Genomic DNA, 20,435 nt, shown 5'->3' with positions numbered 1-20,435 from the left:
CCTCCCACCCCCGGGAGCAGGCTCTGCAGAGGTTACTGATTCTTACCCCGGGCCTTCCCCCTCCATATTTCTTCACTTCCTCTGGAAAGGCGCGCCCCCACCCCGTCAGGTGACCAGCCTCTAGACGGTCACAGCGTCCCGTCTCTCCCCCAGCCCCCCCCCACCTAGCCCACCTCCCTTTGCGTTATAATCCTCTGTTTACTTCGTCTGTCTCCCCCGCCGACCGAGGAGCTCCCGGGGGAGAGACCCGGGTGCAGCCGCAGCTCCAGGAACCGCGCCTGGCTCCTCGAGGGCGAAGGGAAGGGACAGCGCATTTCGGCGCACGATGCCGGACTGCTTTGCAGAAAGCCGGCGGCCCTCCACGTCGCCAGCAGCCACGGCGAGGGCCGTGTCCTGGCATCCGCCCCAGCAGTGTGCACGGTCTCTCGTCCACGCCACGCTGTTGGCGAGGTGCCGGCAGGAGGAGGACCTCTCCGCCCGCTTCCAGAGCCCGGGGCGCGGGCCGGTGGCGGAAGGTCGGGTATCGGGGTCCCAGGCACCAGAGGCGCTCAAACGCGGGGCGCCGAGTTGGCGAGCACGGGGCGTCCGGCGGGGGTCCGGCCTCGCGAGGGCTCCCAGCGCCCGGGGTCCCGCCCCGACAGCCGGCCTCGGAGGAGTGGAAGCCCCCCGGAGCCGGGCTCCCAGCGCCACGCGGCGCGAACCCAGCCCGTCCCCCGAGCACCTGCTTGGGGCGTGGCCTTTGGCGGACGCGCGCCTCCGATTGGTGCGGCGTTGACAAAGGGGCGTGGCGCTCGCGGCCCCGCCCCGAGGCTGGGGTATTTAAAGGAGGCCGCGGGCTTCTTCACTCACAGCGCCGCTGCTCGGCCTCGCGGGTGGTGTTCCCTGCGGGCCCCTGCGCGACCCGGCGACCCCGGCGGCTTCAGCCACCATGCCGCGCTCTTTCCTCGTCAGGAAGCCCTCGGTCCCTCGCCGGAAGCCCAATTACAGCGAGCTGCAAGACTCTTCTCCCGGTGAGCAGAGATGCTGGACCCGGAGACGCAGGCGTGGGGGGCCTCTGAGGGAGAGGTCCTGGGACCACACCGAGTCGAGGGATGTCCTGTGGAGAAAGGCCAGGGCTCCGGAGACGAGGGGCAGGTGGATCTGGAGCCTCGGATCTTGGCGGTTGGGTGGAGGGCTGTGCTGTGGGCACAGGAGGCTTCGTGGGGGGCGAGAGGCAGAGAAGCTCCGCGAGGGTAGACAGGAGAGAAGGCTGTGCCAGGAGAGTCCTCTGGCCAGTGGCTATGAAGAGTCCGGAGTCCAGAGGGTTGGGGGAGGGGCGGAAGGAGAGGTGTAGAAGGGGGATCTGCAGGTAGCTAGCGGGGCTGAGACCAGGCCTGGGGGTCTCACTTTGGGCTGGGGACCTGGGAGACACAGGAAGTGGGAGGCTTGGGAATGGCCCCCTCGAGCTGGGCTGGGAAGTCGGGGGTCTGTCTTAGAGAGACACAGGTGTGGTGTCCTGGGTGAGCAAGGGCGTGGGAGGGCAGGAACCGCCTCTGTCCTTAGTTGTGGCCCTCAGTGGGCCAATGTTTGTTGACAGATTGAAAGTTTAATTGATGTCTGACCCTGTCCCTCTCCGTCTTCCTCAGAGTTCACCTTCCAGCAGCCCTACGACCAGGCCCACCTGCTGGCTGCCATCCCGCCTCCTGAGGTCCTCAACCCCACCGCCTCGCTGCCCACCCTCATCTGGGACTGTCTCCTAGCGCCCCACACGCAGCCCATTGGCTGGGCCTCCCTGCAGCCCCAGGAGAACCCCCAGGCAGCAGAGCTGACCTCCCTGTCTGATGAGGACAGCGGGAAGGGCTCGCAGCCCCCCAGCCCACCCTCTCCAGCTCCTTCCTCCTTCTCTTCCACCTCCGCTTCTTCCCTGGAGGCTGAGGCCTACATTGCCTTCCCAGGCTTGGGCCAACTGCCCAAGCAACTGGCTCTGCTCTCCGTGGCCAAGGACCCCCAATCTCGCAAGGCTTTCAACTGCAAGTACTGCAACAAGGAATACCTCAGCCTGGGCGCCCTCAAGATGCACATTCGGAGTCACACTCTCCCCTGTGTCTGCGCAACCTGTGGGAAGGCCTTCTCCAGGCCCTGGCTGCTGCAGGGCCATGTCCGGACCCACACTGGTAAGTATCCCTGCAGGTTACTGCCCTTCTGACCGGCTTTTGTGATTCTGGGCTGCTGTTCTCCTTTTCATTTTAATTCTTTTTGTTTGTTTTTTTTTTTATTTGAAATCAAGGAAACTAAGGCTCCAACTTAGTTCACGTTCAGGGACCTGGCCCTTTGGAAATGTTTGGCAGAAGCATTCATCAGCTAAGCTGATAGGCAGGTTCTTCTGCAGTTTCTTAGCTAAATATTTTGGAGCTGGATATGGGAAAAGTGCACCCAATACCTTGCTATTATGGCCAGGTGTGAAGGGACCCACCCTGCTCCTCCTTCCACAAACCACCCTGCCCCAGTCAGACAGGATGTTGTCATACCCCCCACCACTGCCCTAAATCCTGTCTGAGAACTTCCTCAAACTTTCCATGATGTTTCACCTGATCCTTAGTTTTCTCATCTCTAAAATGGGCATGAGTATACCCATTTTACCTTGTGGGGTATCTGTATAGGTTAAATGAAAGAATGCCTGTGGAAAGAGCAAAGCTCTTGGTGCATGATAAGCTCTCAGAAAAATAGTAGTTGGTATTTGCTTTGCTTCTATGCTGTGTGACCTTGGTTAAACAATTTAACCTCTCTGAGCCTTAGGATTATGATAGCACATGCTTTGTAGGGTAGCTATTAAGATTGCTAATCACTTTATAATAATGGTTTATAATTATGGTTCTTAGGTCTGTTTTCCTCACCCTGAGTCAATTCCACCATGAAGATCAGGGAACAACTTTGCTGATAAAAAACACAATCCCTTCAAAAAAAAAAAAAATACAGAATACAGACTGCTGCGTGTGGTGGCAGACACCCTAATCCCAGCTGCTTGGGAGGCTGAGGCAGGAGGATCATAAGTTTAAGGCCAGCCTAATCAACTTGGTGAGGCCACGATTAAAAATAAAAAACAGCTGGTACGTAGTTCAGTGGCAGTAGCCTGCATGAGTTCCTACTTCAACATGGAAAGTTTCCCAGAAACGAGGACAGGGCAGGCACCCTTCCTTTTCAGATCTTGAATGGTGGAGGTTGATGCGTTTGGGGGTGATCCTTGGAGGGTGACTTGAGAGGAAGTTCAAAGGTCATGAGAGCCTTGGGATCAAGCTGGCCAGGTTGGAGGCTGAGCTCTGTCATTTCCTGTCCTGGTGGCTGACCTTCAGCAGTGAGGGTCAGGGGGGTGGTCTGGGGGAGCCTGTCCCTTGGCAGGTCTCCTTAGCGACTGTTTCTCTCTGTGCCAAATTTGTCCTGATTTTAACATGTAAAGGTTCACCTGCCTTTTCTCCTGGTGCCGGCCTAGCTAATGGGGGCCCTATTTTGGGGGTGTTGAGGCCCTCAGGATGCTCTCCGGGAGCCTCCAGCCTCCCCTTCCCACCGGACATTTTAATGTAAAGGCTTGGCTCAGACACAAAAGGCCGTTGAAATGCACCTCGCTGTCCTGGAGGACCCCATTGTGTGCCTCGATGGTGGGCCCAGTGGGTGGGTGGGAGGGGCGGAGCAGGTGCACGGGACAGTGGTGCCCAGCACCTGTTCCCTCCGCAGCTGCTGGCCCCTGGTGTGGCAGGCCCCCTTAATCCTGGGGTATCGCATGTACAGTGCCCCCTCAGCAGCCTTTGTCCCCGCCAGCCTGGTGCCGATTTCACACTTGCGGAGCGCCATAAAGGCGTCTGGAGCCGGGCGGGGGTGGGGGTGGGGTGGGGTGGTGTCTGAGGGGGTCCTGTGGTGCACTCGGACCCCGCCACACCCCCTCACACCCTAAAAGATCCCTTCCTCCTTGGTTGAGCACTAACTGGGGGATGGGCCCTGGTCCCCAGCTCACTGATGGGCTCTGTCCCCTTCTCGTCCCCCTGGTCCTCTCCTAGTTCTCAGGGTGTGAATGAGGAAGAGCTTCACTGGGACCTGGGAGAAGGCCACCCCAGGGCTAGTTCAGTAGTGGCAGTGGCGGGTGCAGCCCCCCATCTCCAGTTCTCTCCTCCCCCCTCCCCTTGTGTGGTCCTGTGGGCGGAGCCTGCTCTTGGCTGCCCAGTGGCAACCTGTTGAGTGGGTGGGGCCCCTGGAACCTGTCCTGGTCGCCCTCCCAGCAAGGACCCAGCCAAGCACTCAGTAGGTGATGGATTAATGCACTCTCAGTTTTTCTTGAATGCCATCATTGGAATTTGATAGGTCATGGCCTGTGGGCATATCAGGCTGGGGCTGGGAGCTAGAGAATCCCGTTCTTTTTTGTTTAATGAATTAGCCTTCGGACTTTTTATTTGGAAAAGCTGTATGCCTAAGGAAAAACAAAATGTCACCACACCGTCACTGTTTTGGAAACTGTATCCTCTTGGTGGGGCAGGGATTGTGAAAAGGCATTATCTGGTGATTGTGGGGTCAAGCTTCTTTGATTCCTTTTATTAAAAGCCGGTTTATTTATTCTACATGCATTTATTGAGCACCTACTTAATCCTGAGGGGTATTGCCTCCCGTGCAAGACTTCCTACCACATCTTTGGCCAGGGAGGTGGAGTGTCTGGGCTGCAGGTTTCTGTAGCCTCAATTGGGAATGCACTTAAGGGAGGCCTCTGCCCTCTGGGACTCAGCCTGATGGTCCAGTAGTCTTGTGATGAGGGAAGCGGGCTCAGTGGCTCATGCCTGTGATCCCAGCAAGAGACAGGAGCATCGCAAGTTCAAGGCCAGCCTCAGCAATTTAGCTAAAAGGGTCTCAAAATAAACAAACAAGGGCTGAGGATGTAGCTCATTGGCAAAGCACAGAAGGGTTAGACCTCAGCGCGAAACCAAACCAGAGGGTGGCCGAGCAGCGCTGAGGTAAGCCTCCTAAGCTGCCTCTTCTCTCTCTTCTTTCTGTGTGCACTTGTGTGAGTGTGTGTGCACGTGTGTGAGTGTGTATGCACACGTGGGATTGGGAACTGAACCCGGGGGTGCTCTGCCCCTGAGCTTTTTTAGTTCCCTTTGAGACGGGGTCTCGTTAAGTCCTCCAGGCTGCCTTCAAACTTGTGACTCTCCTGCCTCAGGCTCCCGAGTAGTCTGAGGCCAGCTCTTAAGCTTTGTCCCCAGTGTAAATTAAGGTTTGACTCCAGGATTAGTAAAAAGCTTTTCCTGACCAAGAGCAGTATGTGCATTGGTCAAAATCAAGGGCTTAGGAGCCCTGCAGGGTAACCCCAAAAATGCTCCTTAACTTTTGGGCCTTAGTTGCACCAGCTTTAATATGAGGACCACAGAGGATCAAAGTGTTGAGTCTTGATCTGGTGAGCGTTTCCCAGGTCCCTGGTGACGGGAAGAGCATGTGGTCGTCCTGCTTCTCTGGGTTACCAACCCCGTGAGTGGGAGCGAGCCCCATTTTACAGATGAGAGGAGGCTCAGAGCAGCCAGAATACTGCTCCGGTCCCTCAGGAAAGCCACCATCTCCCTGTGAACCGCAGGCCTCTGGGCCCAATCTGCGGGCCGCCAGGACCCTTTCAGGGTGGTGTGGGGCGGGCCCTTCAGGAAAGGCCCCGCCGCCCAGCGTGACTCCCTCTGTCCTCCCCCAGGTGAGAAGCCCTTCTCCTGCCCCCACTGCAGCCGGGCCTTCGCTGACCGCTCCAACCTGCGCGCCCACCTGCAGACCCACTCGGACGTGAAGAAGTACCAGTGCCCGAGGTGCGCCCGCACCTTCTCCCGCATGTCCCTGCTGCACAAGCACCAGGAGTCGGGCTGCTCGGGTGGCCCCCGCTGAGCCTGCCACCACCCCAGCTGCCATCCAGGAGGAAGGCGCCCCGTCCATCGCCCCGCCACGGAAGCCACCGATGCCTGGCTGCATGGCCCCGTGGACTTTGCAGGCTGCTGACTGGTGTCGCGCCCCGGGGGCCTCATGGGCTTTGAAGGAGCCTCTCCGGCCTTCCTGTGGACAGTGGACCGAAGGTGGCCTTCCCGAGTTGGCCTCTGGGCTCGTGTCTCCAGGGCTGTGTGGATGCAGCTGCTGAGCAACAGGACAGAGCGGACAGATGAATGGAAGCTCCCCCACCCCACTTAGGAGACTGCTCCCCTCCCTGTGCTCCCACAAGGAACCCTCCGCCACCTTCCCGAGGTGTGACTGACTATGCAACAGTCCCGCCCCCACGCGCATCTGTGGGGCACTGGAGGGCGGCTTCGAACACAAGGATGCACCGGAGGATGCCCCTGGCCCTGGGCAGCTATTTAGCCTCCTGTTTGTCCTGGGGACACCTGTTTCACGGGCAATTTAACCATGTCTCCAAAGGGACTGTGAGTTATGGCCTTGCCTGTTGGGCTGAGTGGGCTGCTTCGGCCTGACCAGTTTGTCTCCCAGAGTGCTCCGGGGCCCTGACAGGCAGGCCTACAAGGACGATGTTTACATTTTTAAAGGTACACTGGTGTGTATATTGCAAGTGACATCTTGTATTAAGGAAACATTTTGTATAGTTATATATACAGTTTATTGATGTTCAATAAAGGCATTAATTTATATATTACAGAGGCTCCTCTTGGTCTTGCGGGTGTGGGCATTTTCAAAGGTCTTCAGGAAAGGAAGAGGGCGGGCGGGATTCCTGGAGCTTTGGTACTTCTGACACAGCCTTAAATCTTGTCCTTGGAAATGGCATGTGCTGGAGAGCTGCCCTGTCAGGGAACTTGGGCAGATGAGACTCGTGGGCCTCCTGGGGCTCGGAGACCCTTGGCTGCCAGCAAGCCCCTGCACTCCTGGCGCCTCTGGTCCCTCCTCTGGCTTTGGCATTTTGAAGCTGAGCAGGCCCAGGGGGTGCGAGAGGGGCTTCCTGGGTCCTCACTGGCTCAGGCCAGGGAAGGTCTTTGGGGCAGGATTGGCGCCCCTCCCCGCTGGAGAAGAGGATGTCCTTCCTGTTCCCAAGGGCTCTGGGCCTGCTGGCCTCCCTGTCAGGCCGCCCACACCTCCGTCTGGCTGCTGGGTACCAAATGGCCTTTGATGCAAGGAAATTGGCTGGCGGGAGCCAGGAGGGTGAGAAGCCAGGCCAAAGGGTAGGGGTCATTCAGCTTCCTGCCCAGAGGATGGGAGGACCTGGGCTGGGGCCTGGCGGGGCAATTCACTCCTGGCTGGCTGGCAGTGGTGACTTCACCTCGGGGGCCTCCTGGGGCAGGAGAAAATGAGTGTCCCTTTTGAGCACAAAAGGTGCCGAAGGTGCCAGCTTCCTGCCGGCCGCTGAGCAGGCGTCCCGGAGCTCACGGCCTGGAGTCAGGCTGGGGGCTGGTGAGAAGGAGAGATGGTTCTTTCTTCTAAACAGGAAACGGTGACCCGCGGGCCCAGGGCCTTAATGACTTGCAGCCTTCCTCCCCAAAGGAAAAAAAAGTCCTCTAACAATCGCCAAATTGTGCCGGCCCCCCTGAGGGGAAGCTGGGGTGGGGTGGGGGCTGGGCATCAGTTGGCTGAAGGCCTACTGTGTCCCGGTCCCTGTGGGTCCCTGTGAGTCCCTGTGGCCACCCACAGTAGGTGCTGAGACCGGCAAGTGAGCAACTTCACAGTGTCCAAGGGACGGGCCTCTGGGAAGGGAGGCCAGAGCCCCCGGGCCTGGAACCGCAGGGGTCTGGGAGTCGGAGAGGCCAGGCTCCCCCCTCCTGGGGCCACAGTTTTGGCTCCACACAACAGGGTGACAGCAACCTGCCCCCTGCAGACCATAAAGAGGTGGTCATTCTGTCCTGGGGTGACAGCTGTGGACAGACACACAGTCCCCATGCTCACGGAACCCGAGTTCCAGTTGGGGAGACAGAAAACAAACGTGATTCAAAAGGAGCTGCTCTGCCACGCGGTGCCAGGGGCCAGGAGAGGCCGAGGCTGGAGGACTGGTGGTGGGTGGGGCTGGGGGATGAGGCTGTCTCCAGAGCTGGGAAGACCCGGGGGGCTCTGAGGCTGGAGGGAGCAGGGCTGGGTGGCTGGGGGGAGACTGAGCAGGGTGGGGGGTGGGGGTGGGAGTTTTGTCTCAGCCAGGGGTGGGGGCGGGGAAGTGGAAGCAGCTTTACAAAGGGTCTCCTGGCTGCTGGGGAGCAGAGTTTGGGATCAGGGAGAAAAGGCACAGAAGCTGGGCACGGTGAGAAGGCAGAGGGGGAGGGGTGACAGGTGGCAGTGGCCTGGCCCTGGCCCTGGGGTGGCCTTGGGGATGAGACTGGAGTCGTGCTCACCCAGCCCAGAGCTGGCTCCTGGGAGCCCTGGAAGAGCTGTTTTGGGGATGCGGGGGGGGGGGGGGGGTATCATGAGGTGGCGGGGAAGTGCCCCACTGAGCCACATGGCCAGGTGCAAAGAGCCTGCAGCTGCCCTTGCAGGGGGAGAGGTGGGAGCCCAGTGACGGTCACCCTTGTTGGTATTTGCATTGAACTCTGGAAATTTAAGGCGACATACTAATAAAGGTGGTTTCCGGGGCTTGTGAGAGGTGGAACTCAGATGAAAAGGGACAAGGACTGGAGTCCAGGGAGACTTATTTTTAAATTGTTTAAATGTTTTATTTTAAAATAATTTCAACCTGCCCAAAGTTGCATGGAAAACACGCGGAGCCGGCTTCTCCGTTCACACTGCCCAGTGTGTTGGAGTTTAGTGTCCCTGTCTTCTCCGTTCACACTCACACACACTCACTCACACACACACTCACACTGAGGATGCGGCCTGGGGGGCCTCAAGGCTGCACCCGGCCCTTACTGCTGAATATTTTTGCATATGTTTCCTAGGGACAGGAATGTTTAAAATTTTAAAAAGAAGGAGAGGAAGATTCTTTTTGATGACCCGGGTCCCCTCCCCACCAGGGTGTCCTGTTGAGACAGATCTCCCCACTGTCCTGGGTGTCCTGCGCAGCACCTGGGAGCTGGGGATGGAGAGGGCTGGGACCAGGTCCCAGGAGCATTCCCTGTCCTGTCTCTTGGGCAGCCCCCAGCCTGGCCTGTCTTTGTCCTTCATGTTTTGACACTTGGGAAGGGTCCAGGCCAGCTGTCGCAAGATGGTCCCTTGGTCTGGGCTTTCCTGCAATTCAACTTGACAGCGCAGGTCTGGCAGACCGCAGAGGCAGGGGTGTCTCTCCCAGGGCAGGGGTCCCCGGGGGCCGGTGGTCCCTCTGCTGATGTCACCTGGACCACGGTCAGGTGCCCTGGCAGATTCTCCCCGCGGAGGCTCCTTGTCCCTCTCCTCACCCACACCTTGCTGGAGGCCCTCAGAGGCCAGGTGGATGCTTCAGCCGTCACCAGGGACGGTGGCCTAGCTCGGGCGAGCGGCTCACTCCGCCGCCCACTCCTCTGGCTGGCTCTCTGGTGGAAGTCGCCCTGTGTCTGGGCAGCGGCCTGGGGCTGTGGCTGGGGGAAAGGCCAGCAGGGAGCCGGGGGGTCTGGCCGGGCCATTAGACCCTCCCCTGGGATTTTCCTTAAAACCGAGTCCAGGAAACAAAGGGCTGTAAAGCCACCTCTGTGCGAGTGTCCAGGCAGGCAGGTCTGGGGCCAGGGCCACCGCTGGGCACAGCTGGGCCCCATGAGTGACCTCGAGGTGACTCATGGTGTCCCCTGAGCTGGGACGGGGGATTCTAGCAGGCTGCATCTGGGGTGCCCCGACTCCTCTCTGATTTCAATTTTTCATTTCATAATGTTACGGGAATTTATTTTCTCATTTAAAAAAATGTAGGGCTGGGGATGTGGCTCAAGCGGTAGCCGCTCGCCTGGCATGCGGGTTCGATCCTCAGCACCACATTCAAAGACGTTGTGTCTACTGGAAACTAAAAAATAGAAATATTAAAAAATTCTCTCTCTCTCTTTAAAAAGAAAAAATGTAAAGCTGGGATCTGGAACTCAAGTACCGTGAGCAACTCATGCTCTCCAGCAAGATGTGACGGCACAAAGAGCTTGGTTTGCTGTGGGCAGGGGCGGGGGGTGCCTGGGGATGGGACCCAGGGGTGCTTAACCACTGAGCCACAGCCCCAGCCCTTTTTAAATTTCTTGTTTTGAGACGGAGTCTCACTCAGTTGCTTAGGGCCTTGCTAAGTTACTGAGGCCTCCAGAGTTGCAGGCCTCCACATCCAGCCCCTACAGCTTTTCCAATGAAGCAGAGCGAAGTCTGGTCCTTACCCACAGCCCTGGCCTGTCAGCATCTGCTGAGCAGAGGGGTCCATTCTGCCTGTCTTCTAGAAACCCTGCTACGAGGCACAGCCTTTACCAGCGAGGCAAGCGTGGGTGCCTCGTACCCAGGAAGAAGGGCTCAGGCCCAGGTCCCTGGTGGGCAGGGTATTCTTGTGGCCCCTGCACCCTGGGAGAGCTGGACCAGGTGTTCCCGTGGGCAGGGCGCCCACCAGACAGACTCCCTCTGCCCCGCTCGCTCGGCCTCTCGCCCTGTGAGGTCCCCAGTTGGGTGATATATCGGCCTCTTGGGTCGCTCTAAAAATACCACGAACTGGCGGCTCCTCGCCACGGAGGGTTCGGCCCACAGCCTTGGAGATGCCAGCCCCAGGTCAAGGCGTCCCCGGGCTGTGCTCCCTGTGAGGCTGGGGGGGGATCCTTGGAGCCTCCTCTTTGTGTGTGTCCTCTCGGGTCCTGTGACACCAGTCATTGGATTTGGGGCCACCCTCATCCACGAGGATCTCATCAGAACTTGACTGCATTACGAAGATCCTACTTCCAAATAAGGCCACCTTCATAAATCCCTAAGATCGGGACCTGAACAGATTCGTCCAGTTTTCTCTCACCGGGAATAGAACCCAGGGTGCTCTGCCACTGAACTCCACCTCCAGACCCCACGCCCACCCCCAGGGGTCAGATCCAGGAGCCCCTAACCACTGAGCCACATCCCCAGCCAGGACCTCACTGAGCTGCTTAGGACCTTGCTAAGTTGCAGAGGCTGGCTTGGAACTCGTGGTCCTCCTGCCTCAGCCTCCCGGGCTGAGGGGAACCTAGGTGGGCGCCACCGCACACCACAGAGACAGATCTTTCTGTGGGACACCATTAGCCCACTACAGGGGGCTGTGTCCAAGGGCTTCACATCCCCTTCTTAGGGCCTAGGGCCGGGGACAGATCCAGGAGCTTTTCCTATTCACTCACCAAACCCTGCGGCCTGAGGAGGGACCTGGGGAGGAGGCTCAGGGTGAGTCAGAACCTGCCCAGCAGCTTGCAGAAGGGAGAGGGCCTCAGGGGAGAGCTCGCCAGCCTGTGAGCTCTGGGCTGCAGGATGAGCAGGCACCAGGGCATGGACGAGAGGGACCAGTGGGGACTAGGGCCAAGGCCAGGAAGGTTGATGGGGTGGGGGGTGGGGGGGTGTCTGGATTTATCCCGAGGGCATGAGGGAGCCCTGGGAGGTGACTGCGTGGCCTGTCCTCTGGCGGCTGAGTGGAGAGCAAGCCTGGCAGCCGGGAGGGCAGCTGAGGAGGAGGCCACTGGGGCAGCAGGGGAGGCAGAGGAGGAGTGGGAGGAAGGAGGCCGGCGCAGCAGCCAGGCCAAGCCCGCAGACCCTGGCCACGCCGGATCCCTCTGATGATCCCTCCGATCCTCAGATCCTCAGGGCAGCGCTGGAGCCCGGCTGCCTGGGTCCTGACCCTGCTCGGGGCCCAACTGCTGTGTGAGCAGCCGCGAGTGCTGGACCTCTCTGGGTGTCCATGTCCCTTATCCCATGGCCAGCTGCTCCTCCAGGGCGGTGGTGCAGAACCAGCAGTGAGCACTCACCAACCGCTGGGCCTGGGGAGTGCAGCCTCGGGGCAGGGCAGGTGGCCCAGCAGGAGCAGGGCCCAGGGTTCAGTCCCCAGCGCTGACTGCAAAAGTAAGTAACAAAGAAAAGGAAACAGCCCTCCATCACTGGGGGGCCCAGCCAGGGCGCCTGGTGCCCCACCCGCTCCTCAGGCTTCCATGGGGCCAAGAGGGCAGCGGCAGAGAGCTGAGCCCTTGTCACTCAGGGCCGTGCCTGGGACAGGGATGCCCAGCTCTGCCCCAGGACATGGCCTGGGCTAAGCTGGGGGCTTTCCTTTGTGGTGCCACCAATGTCTCACTCGGAGACCCTGGAGGAGCCCCTGCCCTCCCCAGGACCTGCAAGCAGGTCAGTGGAACCTACTCAGCCCCTGACCCAGAGCAAGATGTAAAGCTGTGGAGCAGTGGACAACCTGAGCGCCCGGCCAGCTGACTGGAGTGTCCACTGGGTCCTGGTGTGCCCTGAGAGCCACGTGGCAGATCCAGGACAGTCTCCAAGACATTCTGCTGTTTCTCTTGGTCTCTGTGGCACTGGGGACTGAACCCAAGGGCTCTGCCACAGCTCACTGAGCCACTTCCCCACCCCCGGCCCCTTTTTAAATTTTGAGACAGGGTCTCAGATAAGTGCTTAGGGCCTCCCTGAGTTGCCGAGGCTGGCCTTGAACTTGTGATCCTCCTGCCTCAGCCTCCTGAGCAGCTGGGATGGCGCTGCCACCAAGGGGCTATTTTTCTTCCTAAACAGAAACACCCTGAAGAGCAGCCCTCAGGCCCACAGTGTGGGGTGTAGAGGGCTGAGCAGTGGCGGCACCTCGTGTCCCCTGAGGGTGTTGTCACTTGCAGGTTTGATGCTTGGGTGGCATGTGGTGCCACCTCAGCCCTGAGTCTGGGCAGCCCACGCGCCATCCCAGGGTGGCCTGTTATTCCCGGAGACGCGGCTGTTCACCTTGCAGAGCAGCTTGGGGGCCAGTGACCTTCCAGGGAACCTGGAGGTGTGTGGGGTGACAGCGCCCGGGAGAGGCAGGGCCTCAGCTCAGAAGGGACGAAGGAGCGTCCAGCCATGAGCTGCAGGGGACGGCGCGGGACTTCGCAGGCGGCTTTCTGGAGACACCGTCCTCCCGTGTGGCTCTCAGGGGACACCCACGCCTGGTGGAGCCCCTCTCCCCGCCCCAGATCCTTCCGCAGCGCGTGGCCGTGGCGTCCCCTGAAGGATCGCAAGGCCCCCTGCGCCCCCCGAGCCCGGCTTCCCTCCGTGCGCCCCGGAGCCCGGCTTCCCTCCGTGCGCCCCGGAGCCCGGCTTCCCTCCGTGGCGGGGGCCAGCCATCCCGGGCTCCTCCTTCCCTCTCCGCCCCTCGTTTCTGCTTTTCGGGGCTGGGGATCCGCGGGCCGCGCTCCAGCCCCAGCTGCACCCCTGGTCCGGGACGGACCTCGCCCTTTTGGGGACGTGTGGTTGTAGGCTCGCGGGGCCCTGGTGGAGAATGTCCCAGCTCCAGCGGGTTTGGGGGGACTGCGAGCCACGGAGGGGAGGACCCCGCCGTTGGGATCCTCGGAGGCACCCGCTGTCTGTCACCCGCTGGTGTTCAGCGGTCGCGTTCACAGTCTGGGGACGCCCCGGGGCCCAGCCGCCGCCCCACCCCCCTGCGCGACGCCTGTCCTGGGTGGTCAGCGGGTTCAGGTGACAGTTTCTCCAGATGCGATCCCACGCAGCACCCTCAGATGCACAATGTCCGATGACACGATTGCATTCCCCTCGGGAGACACGGAGTGGCGCTTCTCTGCACCGGGAGGGCTCTGCTCAGGCAGGATTTTTTGGGGGTGGGTGGGGTGGAGTGGGGAGGTACCAGGTACTGAACTCAGGGGCACTCGGCCACTGAGCCACATCCCAGCCCTATTTTGAATTTTATTTAGAGTCAGGGTCTCCTGAGTTGCTTAGTGCCTTTCCGCTGCTGAGGCTGGCTTTGAATTTGCCATCCTCCTGCCTCAGCCTCCCAGCTGCTGGGATGACAGGCCTGCGCCACCGCCCACCTTGGACAGGGTTTGAACCCTGGCTGCCCCGCCCCAGGGCCAGGGTGATTTCTGCTGGTGGTGCCCACCCACTGCCTGGCAGGGTGGGGTCAGGGAGTGAACCACTCAGACTTGCATCCGGGTCTCTGCTCTGGCTGAGGACGGGCCTGAGAAAAGTGTGGGGCTCCAGGCTGCTCCAGGCACTGGCCCGCAGCAGTGAGCCAGGAGCTGGGGGGCCGGGTCGAGGCCAAGGTGGAGCAACTGGTTCTGGAGGCCAGGGATGGAGGTAATCACCACAGCCCGGGGGAGGAGCACAGCTCTGTGGCTGTCACACTCCCATGTGACAGATGAAGACACCAGGTCCCAGGGAGGAGACGCTTGCCCAAGTTCTCCCCCTGGGGATAATGGCTAAACCAGGATTTGAACCTGTCTCAGGGAGGGGAACCACGTTGCAGATGGACTGTGGGAGAGCCGCAGGGGAGCTAGCTCCGTCTGGGGCGTGAGGGGAGCTTCTGGGAGAACTTTGGCAGAGGTGGAGATGCAGGCAGCCAGAACAGCAAGCGCAAAGGCCCTGGGGTGGCTGTGGGCAGTGTGGCTGGAGAGGAAAGAAGGGGGAGCTGGGGAAGGAGAGGTGGGAAGGGGCTGGCCCTGTGGGGCTTTGTGGGCCACGGCCAAGCACCAGGTGTTTGGATTTTACTCTGAGCCACGGGAAGCCACCAGGGGATTTATGCGGAGGCATGACACAACCTGACTTCCCTCTGGCCTTGTGTGGGAGTCGAGCTGGGGAGGACAGGAAGTGGACAGGAGAGGCGGCACCTGCAGGCTGAGGCTCCCTGGCAAGTCAGCAGAGGAAGAGGGGCCGAGGTGTCTTTGTGGCTGGGGGTGGGCTGCAGCGTGATCGCAGGGGGACCGGCGGAGGAAGGACTCCAGTTCTGGCTGGGTGGAGGCTGGTGCCAATGGACAGCATTGGGCCCTGGGGAGAGGACCTGGAGGAGGCTGCGAAACAGAGGCAGTCTTTATATCTCTGCCCAGGGGCTGCCCAGTGGACCCTCCTTCTCTCCCAGGCCCACGGCTGGCAGCCAGACCTCTGTGTCCCCCTACCCCTCAGACCCTGGGCTCAGAGAGGCCAGAACAGCACTGTCGCAGCCCAGCACGTGGTGGCCAGGACTCAATATGTGTGGGATTAGTTGAAGAAGGTCGTGGACGACCTTGGTGGAGACTCGGGCAGTAGGGAGCCACGGAGGGTCTGGAGGAGGGGTGGGCTGCGTCCTCTGGCCCCTGCTCCCTCTCCACCTGGCCTGTGCAGACAGTCTGCTGGGGACCCTGGTTCAGGCTCAACAACTGGTTCTGGAGCCCGGCACTGGAGGGCCCCAGCCCAGTCTCTGGGAGAGCCGGTGACACCCTGGCTGGAACTAGCAGACTGCAGTCCCCCAGGGGAGGGGCTTGCCCAGGGCCCCACCCCCAGGCCACTGTGGCCGAGCCGGGATTTATTTTATATTTTATTTTTTTAGTTGTAGATGGACACAATACATTTATTTGTTTGTTTGTTTGTTTGTTTATTTATTTATCTTTATGTGGTGCTGAGGATCGAACCCCGGGCCTCCCACATGCTAGGCAAGTGCTCTGCCACTGAGTCACAGCCCCAGTCCTTATAAATATCTTCTTTAGAGACAGGGTCTTGTGGAGTTGCTGAGGCTGGCCTCGAACTTGCTTTACTCCTGCCTCAGCCTCCTGAGCCTCTGGGATGACAGGCGTGCTCCACCCTGCCTGGCAGCTCCGAGCCTTTTGACAAAGTGAGCTCACCTGGTGACCAGAACCGCCGTCTAGAACAGAACCTGGCCGGGCGCAGAGGACACCCCTGTAACCCCAGCTGTGCCAGCGGCCAGCCTCAGCCATTTGGCAAAACCCTATCTCAAAAAATAAAAAGGGCTGGGCTCTCCGTGGTGGGGCAGCGAGTTCAGTTCCCGGAGCCGCAGTGACCAGGCGTCAACAAGGTCCAGAGGCTGCCCGGGTGGGCCCTGGCTGGCCCCCATCCTCTCCAGCCCCGAGCTGTGGTCTGTTTTGGTGTCTGATTTCCGCCATCCTGTGAGCGGGGAGAGGGCGGTGGCGTCGGGGGGACAGAGAGACACCTTCCTCAGGGTGGGACTGACGCCACCCGAAGGCACAAGCCGCCCCCAGTCAGCCCAGGGGAACACCACCACCCAGGGTCCCTCAGCCCCTTCACAGTCCCTCCTGCCTCCCGCCTCCGCTCCTCCCGGCCACCAGCCGCCCTTCTGCAGAGCCCGGCACCGGTCCCCTGCGCCCGGTTCTCTCCCTGGCCTGATTATTTTGAGATCTGTCCCCGTCACAGTGGGTCACAATAGTTCATCCTTCTTTAAAACTGTGTTGCCCGGTGGTGCCCTGGGTGGCCAGACACTCACCACGGGTGGGTGGACGTTGGGGTCCCAGCCGGTTGGGCCCATAACAGATAAACTGCCTGGAAACCCGGGGCCAGCCCCTGTGGGCGCCTGTCCTCGGTAAGTCCACGGGGGCACAATGGCCGACTGGACGGGCCTGTGCTGGGCTCCTTAGGAACCTGCCAAACTCCCCCCCAGAGTGGCCGCAGGGTCTCGCACCCCCAGGTGCAGGCAGGGCGGCCAGGAAGTCCCGCCTCCCTCCTGGGCCTGAGGTACTTGGTGGCGGTCTCAACTGGCATCCTCCAGTGTCTGGTGAAGTCACACCCTCTCCATTCACCTGTCTCCATCAGTGAGGACCTGCGATGTCCAGATCTCTCACCCTGTGAGCTGGGCCGCCATCGCCCGTGATCCCATCAGCTCGGGAGTCTGAAGCAGGAGGTTCACAAGTTCAAGGCCAGCCTCAGCAACTTGGTGAGACTCCATCTCAAAAACTATAAAAACAGGCTGGGGATATGGCTCAGTGGTTAAGCACCCCTGGACTTCGTCTCTAGTACCCCTCCCAAAATTGTAAAATTTTGGCTTTTTTGATACTGGGATTGAACCCAGAAGCATTCTGCCTGTGAGCTCCATCCCCAGCCCTTTTAAATTTTATTTTGAGACAGGGTTTCACCAAATCGCTGAGGCTGGCCTCAAATTTGGGATCCTCCTACCTCAGCCTCCTGAATCACTGCGATTACACGTGTATACCACTGTGCTGGGCTTGTTCACTTTTTCTTTTTCTTTTGGTACTGGGAATTGAACTCGGGGACACTCGGCCACTGAGCCACTCCCCCAGCCCTTTTTTGTATTTTATTTAGAGACAGGGTCTCACCGAGTTGCTTAGGGCCTCTCCATTGCTGAGCTGGCTTAGAACTCGTGACCCTCCTGCCTCAGCCTCCTGAGCCCTGGGATTACAGGTGTGGACCTGCGCCCGGCAGCGCTTGTTCACTTTTCATCGATTTCTTGCATGGGATTCTGAGGGTTCCTTCCATTTCTGGATGCAATTCCTTGTCAAGTATGTTCTGTTGGTACCCGTGGGGACCTCTTTTCTCGTCACATCCTGGCCTGGTTTTCTATGGGACGACTCGAGGTCTGGGTGCTGTCCGGGAGGGCTTGGCGTTCCCTCCCGGCCTCGATGCCTGGTCAGGGGGCCGCAGGGGGTGTGGAAGGAGAAACGAGGAGCAGACTCTGCCCCCCTCCCCGGCGCAGCTCACAGCCGCAGAGTCGCGGATTCTGGTGAGGACGCACCCTGGGCTCTGGGGGGTCTTCACGCCAGGGCTGGCCACTCGGCTGGCAGTGGGCCCTGACGTCTGGAGGTGGCGTGCGGTGCGCGTGTTAGGGCCACACCCAGCTCTGCCACTCGCTGGCCACAGGACCTTGGGAAGGGACTCTCTGCTGTCCCAGCTCCCTGTAACACAGTCCACCTGAGGGTGAGTGCAGAAGCCTGGGGGCCCTGGGCGCGGAGAGAAGGCTCTGGAAAGGGCATTTTTATTGTCTGAGTCTCCATCAGAGAGGAACCAGCAGGAGGAGTCCCGCGTGGGCACAGAGGTGGGACGAGTCTCAAGTCTTGCTCCCTCCTTCCTGCCCCTCCCGCTGCCCGGGGCAGTTCCTGTGCTAAAGATGGGGATAGAGGTAAGAAGGACCCGGCCTTGCACCTGTCATGCTAATGTGCCAAAGACCCTGGTTCCAATCCTGGCCTAGCTACCGACCTGCTCAGGGAATTTTGGATCGTCTTGACCCTTGTGAGCCTGTTGCTTGGCTGGATGAAGGGATCCTACAGATTCCTGGGGGAGCAGAGTGGCTGAAAGGAATGAGAAGAAACCAGGCCTGGAAGTACCTGGAGCAGCTGATCTGGAAATGATGGCTGAGGGTGCTCCTGCCTCAGGGTCTTTGCACGTGCTGTTTCTGCTCCCTGGAGCACCCCTCCTTCAGGTGTTCACAGCTTCGGACCTTCCACAGGTGTCCCCTGGCCATCCTCCCTTCTCACTGGCTCCCCTCTCACCCTCCAGCCTCTCATCTGACACTTGGAGGAGTTTGTTTGCCAACGTGTGGTCCCCCACGGAGATGCCAGCCCCAACAGGGCAAGGCAACAGGCCGACCCCCGGGCTCGCGGGCACAGAGTCGGTGCTCCGAGAAGGGGCTGGGGTCGGGCGGTGTAGCTGTCCCACTCGCCCGCGGGTGGCCTTGGGCAACTCGGAGCAGCCACCATCTCCGCTTGGCTCCTGCTTCTTGGGCAGCGCGCCAGCCCCGAAGGCCGCAGACCGCGGTCTCCAGCCCTGACCCCGCGTGGAGAGTCCGCGGTGGAGGGCGAAGCGCGGCAGGGAAATGTGAGCCCAGCGGCAAGTGGAGCGCGACGGGCGGGCGACGGGGGAGCGCGACAGTCTCCGGGCTGCAGGTGGAGGCGTGGCCATTGGGGACACCGAGGGCAGGCCTGGGGACCGGAGCCACATCCTGAGGGTGGAGGCAAGGTGAGTGTGCAGCCCAGGGTGGCCTCCGTCTCCTCTTCTGTCAGGAGGTGCTGAGGACGGGCCAGACAGTCGGCCTCCCACCCTGGCCTCCACTCCAGAGGGGACAGGAAACCGGGCCATTCCCCGACCCGGCTCTGTTTGTGCTGCTATAACAGAATCCCCGACGCCGGGCGATGGGTTCAGAACAGACTGACTTAGCTTCAGACCTTGGTCTGCAGCCTCCCATGGCCGGGGACAGAAGGGCAGGGAGGAGGCCGGACTCCGGAGCTCACCCAGCTCTAGGGAGGGAACAGGGCCAGAGTCCCGGGACGCTCCCTCTCTCTAGGCCCCGCCTCCCAGCGCTGATGCCTGGGCATGTTTCCACAGCAGGACTTTGGGGGACACATTCAGAGCACAGCGCCCGGCAGAGGATCCAATCACACCTGCTCAGACGCACAGGTGACCCACACCCTGGGCCCTTGGGTTGGACAGAGCAGGAGGGGGGACGAGAGGATGAGGCAGGAAACCTCAGGATAGGGCCTCCCAGCCTCCCCAGCCCAGGTTCAGACCCAGACTCAGCAAAGGCAGGAAGCGGAGGAGCGCATGGGCCGATGGCGATGGCGTCTCCAACTGCTGTGCCTTCTCCCCAGGACGCTGCTCCCGACACCTCCTCCAGGCCTCCACTTGAAGGCTGCCTGCTCAGACCTCTCCTGCCTCCCGCCTCTCTCAGCCGCCAGCCCGGTTCCTTTCCACCTCACACACCTTTTGGTGCCAAGTTTCTTATCTGCCTCCCCCACCTCCTGCGGATGCTGCGGGGGGGGGGGGGCTTTGTTCTCAGTTGCAGCTTCTGCTCCCAGACTGGCACACAGTAGGTGCTCAGGAAATGGTGGGGGAGAAAGAAATGAAGAGCCAGAGCCAGACAGTGCAGCAGGAAGAAGCCTCCTTTGGGGGGGGGCTGGTTTGGGGACAGCAGGGAACCTGTTCTGTGAGCCACAGACAGGCAGAGGGTCAGGTGAGAGCCGAGGGCTCCAGGGCTCACCAGCTGTCCCCACCCCCTGGGGCCCTGCAGAGGGAAGCTCATTCTCAACTTGCTGCAGAACCCCAATGGGGCAGGGTCTTGGGAGCTGGGAGCCCCCTCCGCCTGCCACCGCCCGGGGTGAGAATTCTCACACGTTGTAAACAGGCTCCCTTCTGGCTGGGGCAGCTGGCTGGACCTGCCCTGGGCGCTGGGAAGTCCCAGCTCTCCAGGCTGGGTGGAGTGTGTGCCCGGGCCTCCTAGACCCCGTGATCCTCTTCCTGAGACCAGACACAGACACTGGGCTCGACCCAGACAGCATAGCAAGAGCTCAAGGCTGAGCCGGGCACTTGGGTTGTTATTCAGAGCTGGGTGACCGTGGACCAGCCACCCCACCTTGCTGAAGTCCTCAACATGGTAAAAACACAACAACAGTAAAAGCGTGTAAGAATATAGTAGCTGGCCTTGCTAGGACCTGTGCCCTCTTCTGCATCATGACTCCTTTTCTGGTTTCATAGTTAGATGATGATGATGATTCTGCACTGCTGGGCAGCAAACCCCGGGCCTCAGACATGTTAGGCAAGTACTTGACCATGAAGCCATGTCCCCAGCCCTTTCTTAAAATTTTAAAAGTCTGGCTAAGTTGCTCAGGCTGGCCTCAAATTTTCAATCCTCCTGCTTCAGCCTCCCTAGTCTCTGGCCTGGCTTAGAT

At 60.3% G+C, this 20,435-nt stretch overlaps 1 protein-coding gene across 2 annotated transcripts; it reads left to right on the top strand.

Moving 5' to 3' along the window:
* Snai1 (snail family transcriptional repressor 1) lies at nt 1–6,607 on the top strand. Of its 2 annotated transcripts, none has more exons than XM_026390978.2 (3): nt 1–1,010; nt 1,626–2,153; nt 5,693–6,607. In XM_026390978.2, the coding sequence occupies exons 1-3, from the start codon at nt 929–931 to the stop codon at nt 5,875–5,877; spliced, it is 795 nt and encodes a 264-aa protein (XP_026246763.1). In that variant the 5' UTR covers nt 1–928; the 3' UTR covers nt 5,878–6,607. The 2 variants fall into 2 exon arrangements, with proteins under 2 accessions (XP_026246763.1, XP_026246764.1); XM_026390979.2 differs by having other exon boundaries at nt 945–1,134.
* Nucleotides 6,608–20,435: the final 13,828 nt, after the last annotated feature.

This window comes from Urocitellus parryii, chromosome 6 (genome assembly GCF_045843805.1).
Source record: "Urocitellus parryii isolate mUroPar1 chromosome 6, mUroPar1.hap1, whole genome shotgun sequence".
Classification (NCBI taxonomy): Eukaryota; Metazoa; Chordata; class Mammalia; order Rodentia; family Sciuridae; genus Urocitellus; species Urocitellus parryii.
The sequence above is the reverse complement of the archived record's forward strand: the minus strand, read 5'-3'. Positions and strand labels throughout refer to the sequence as shown.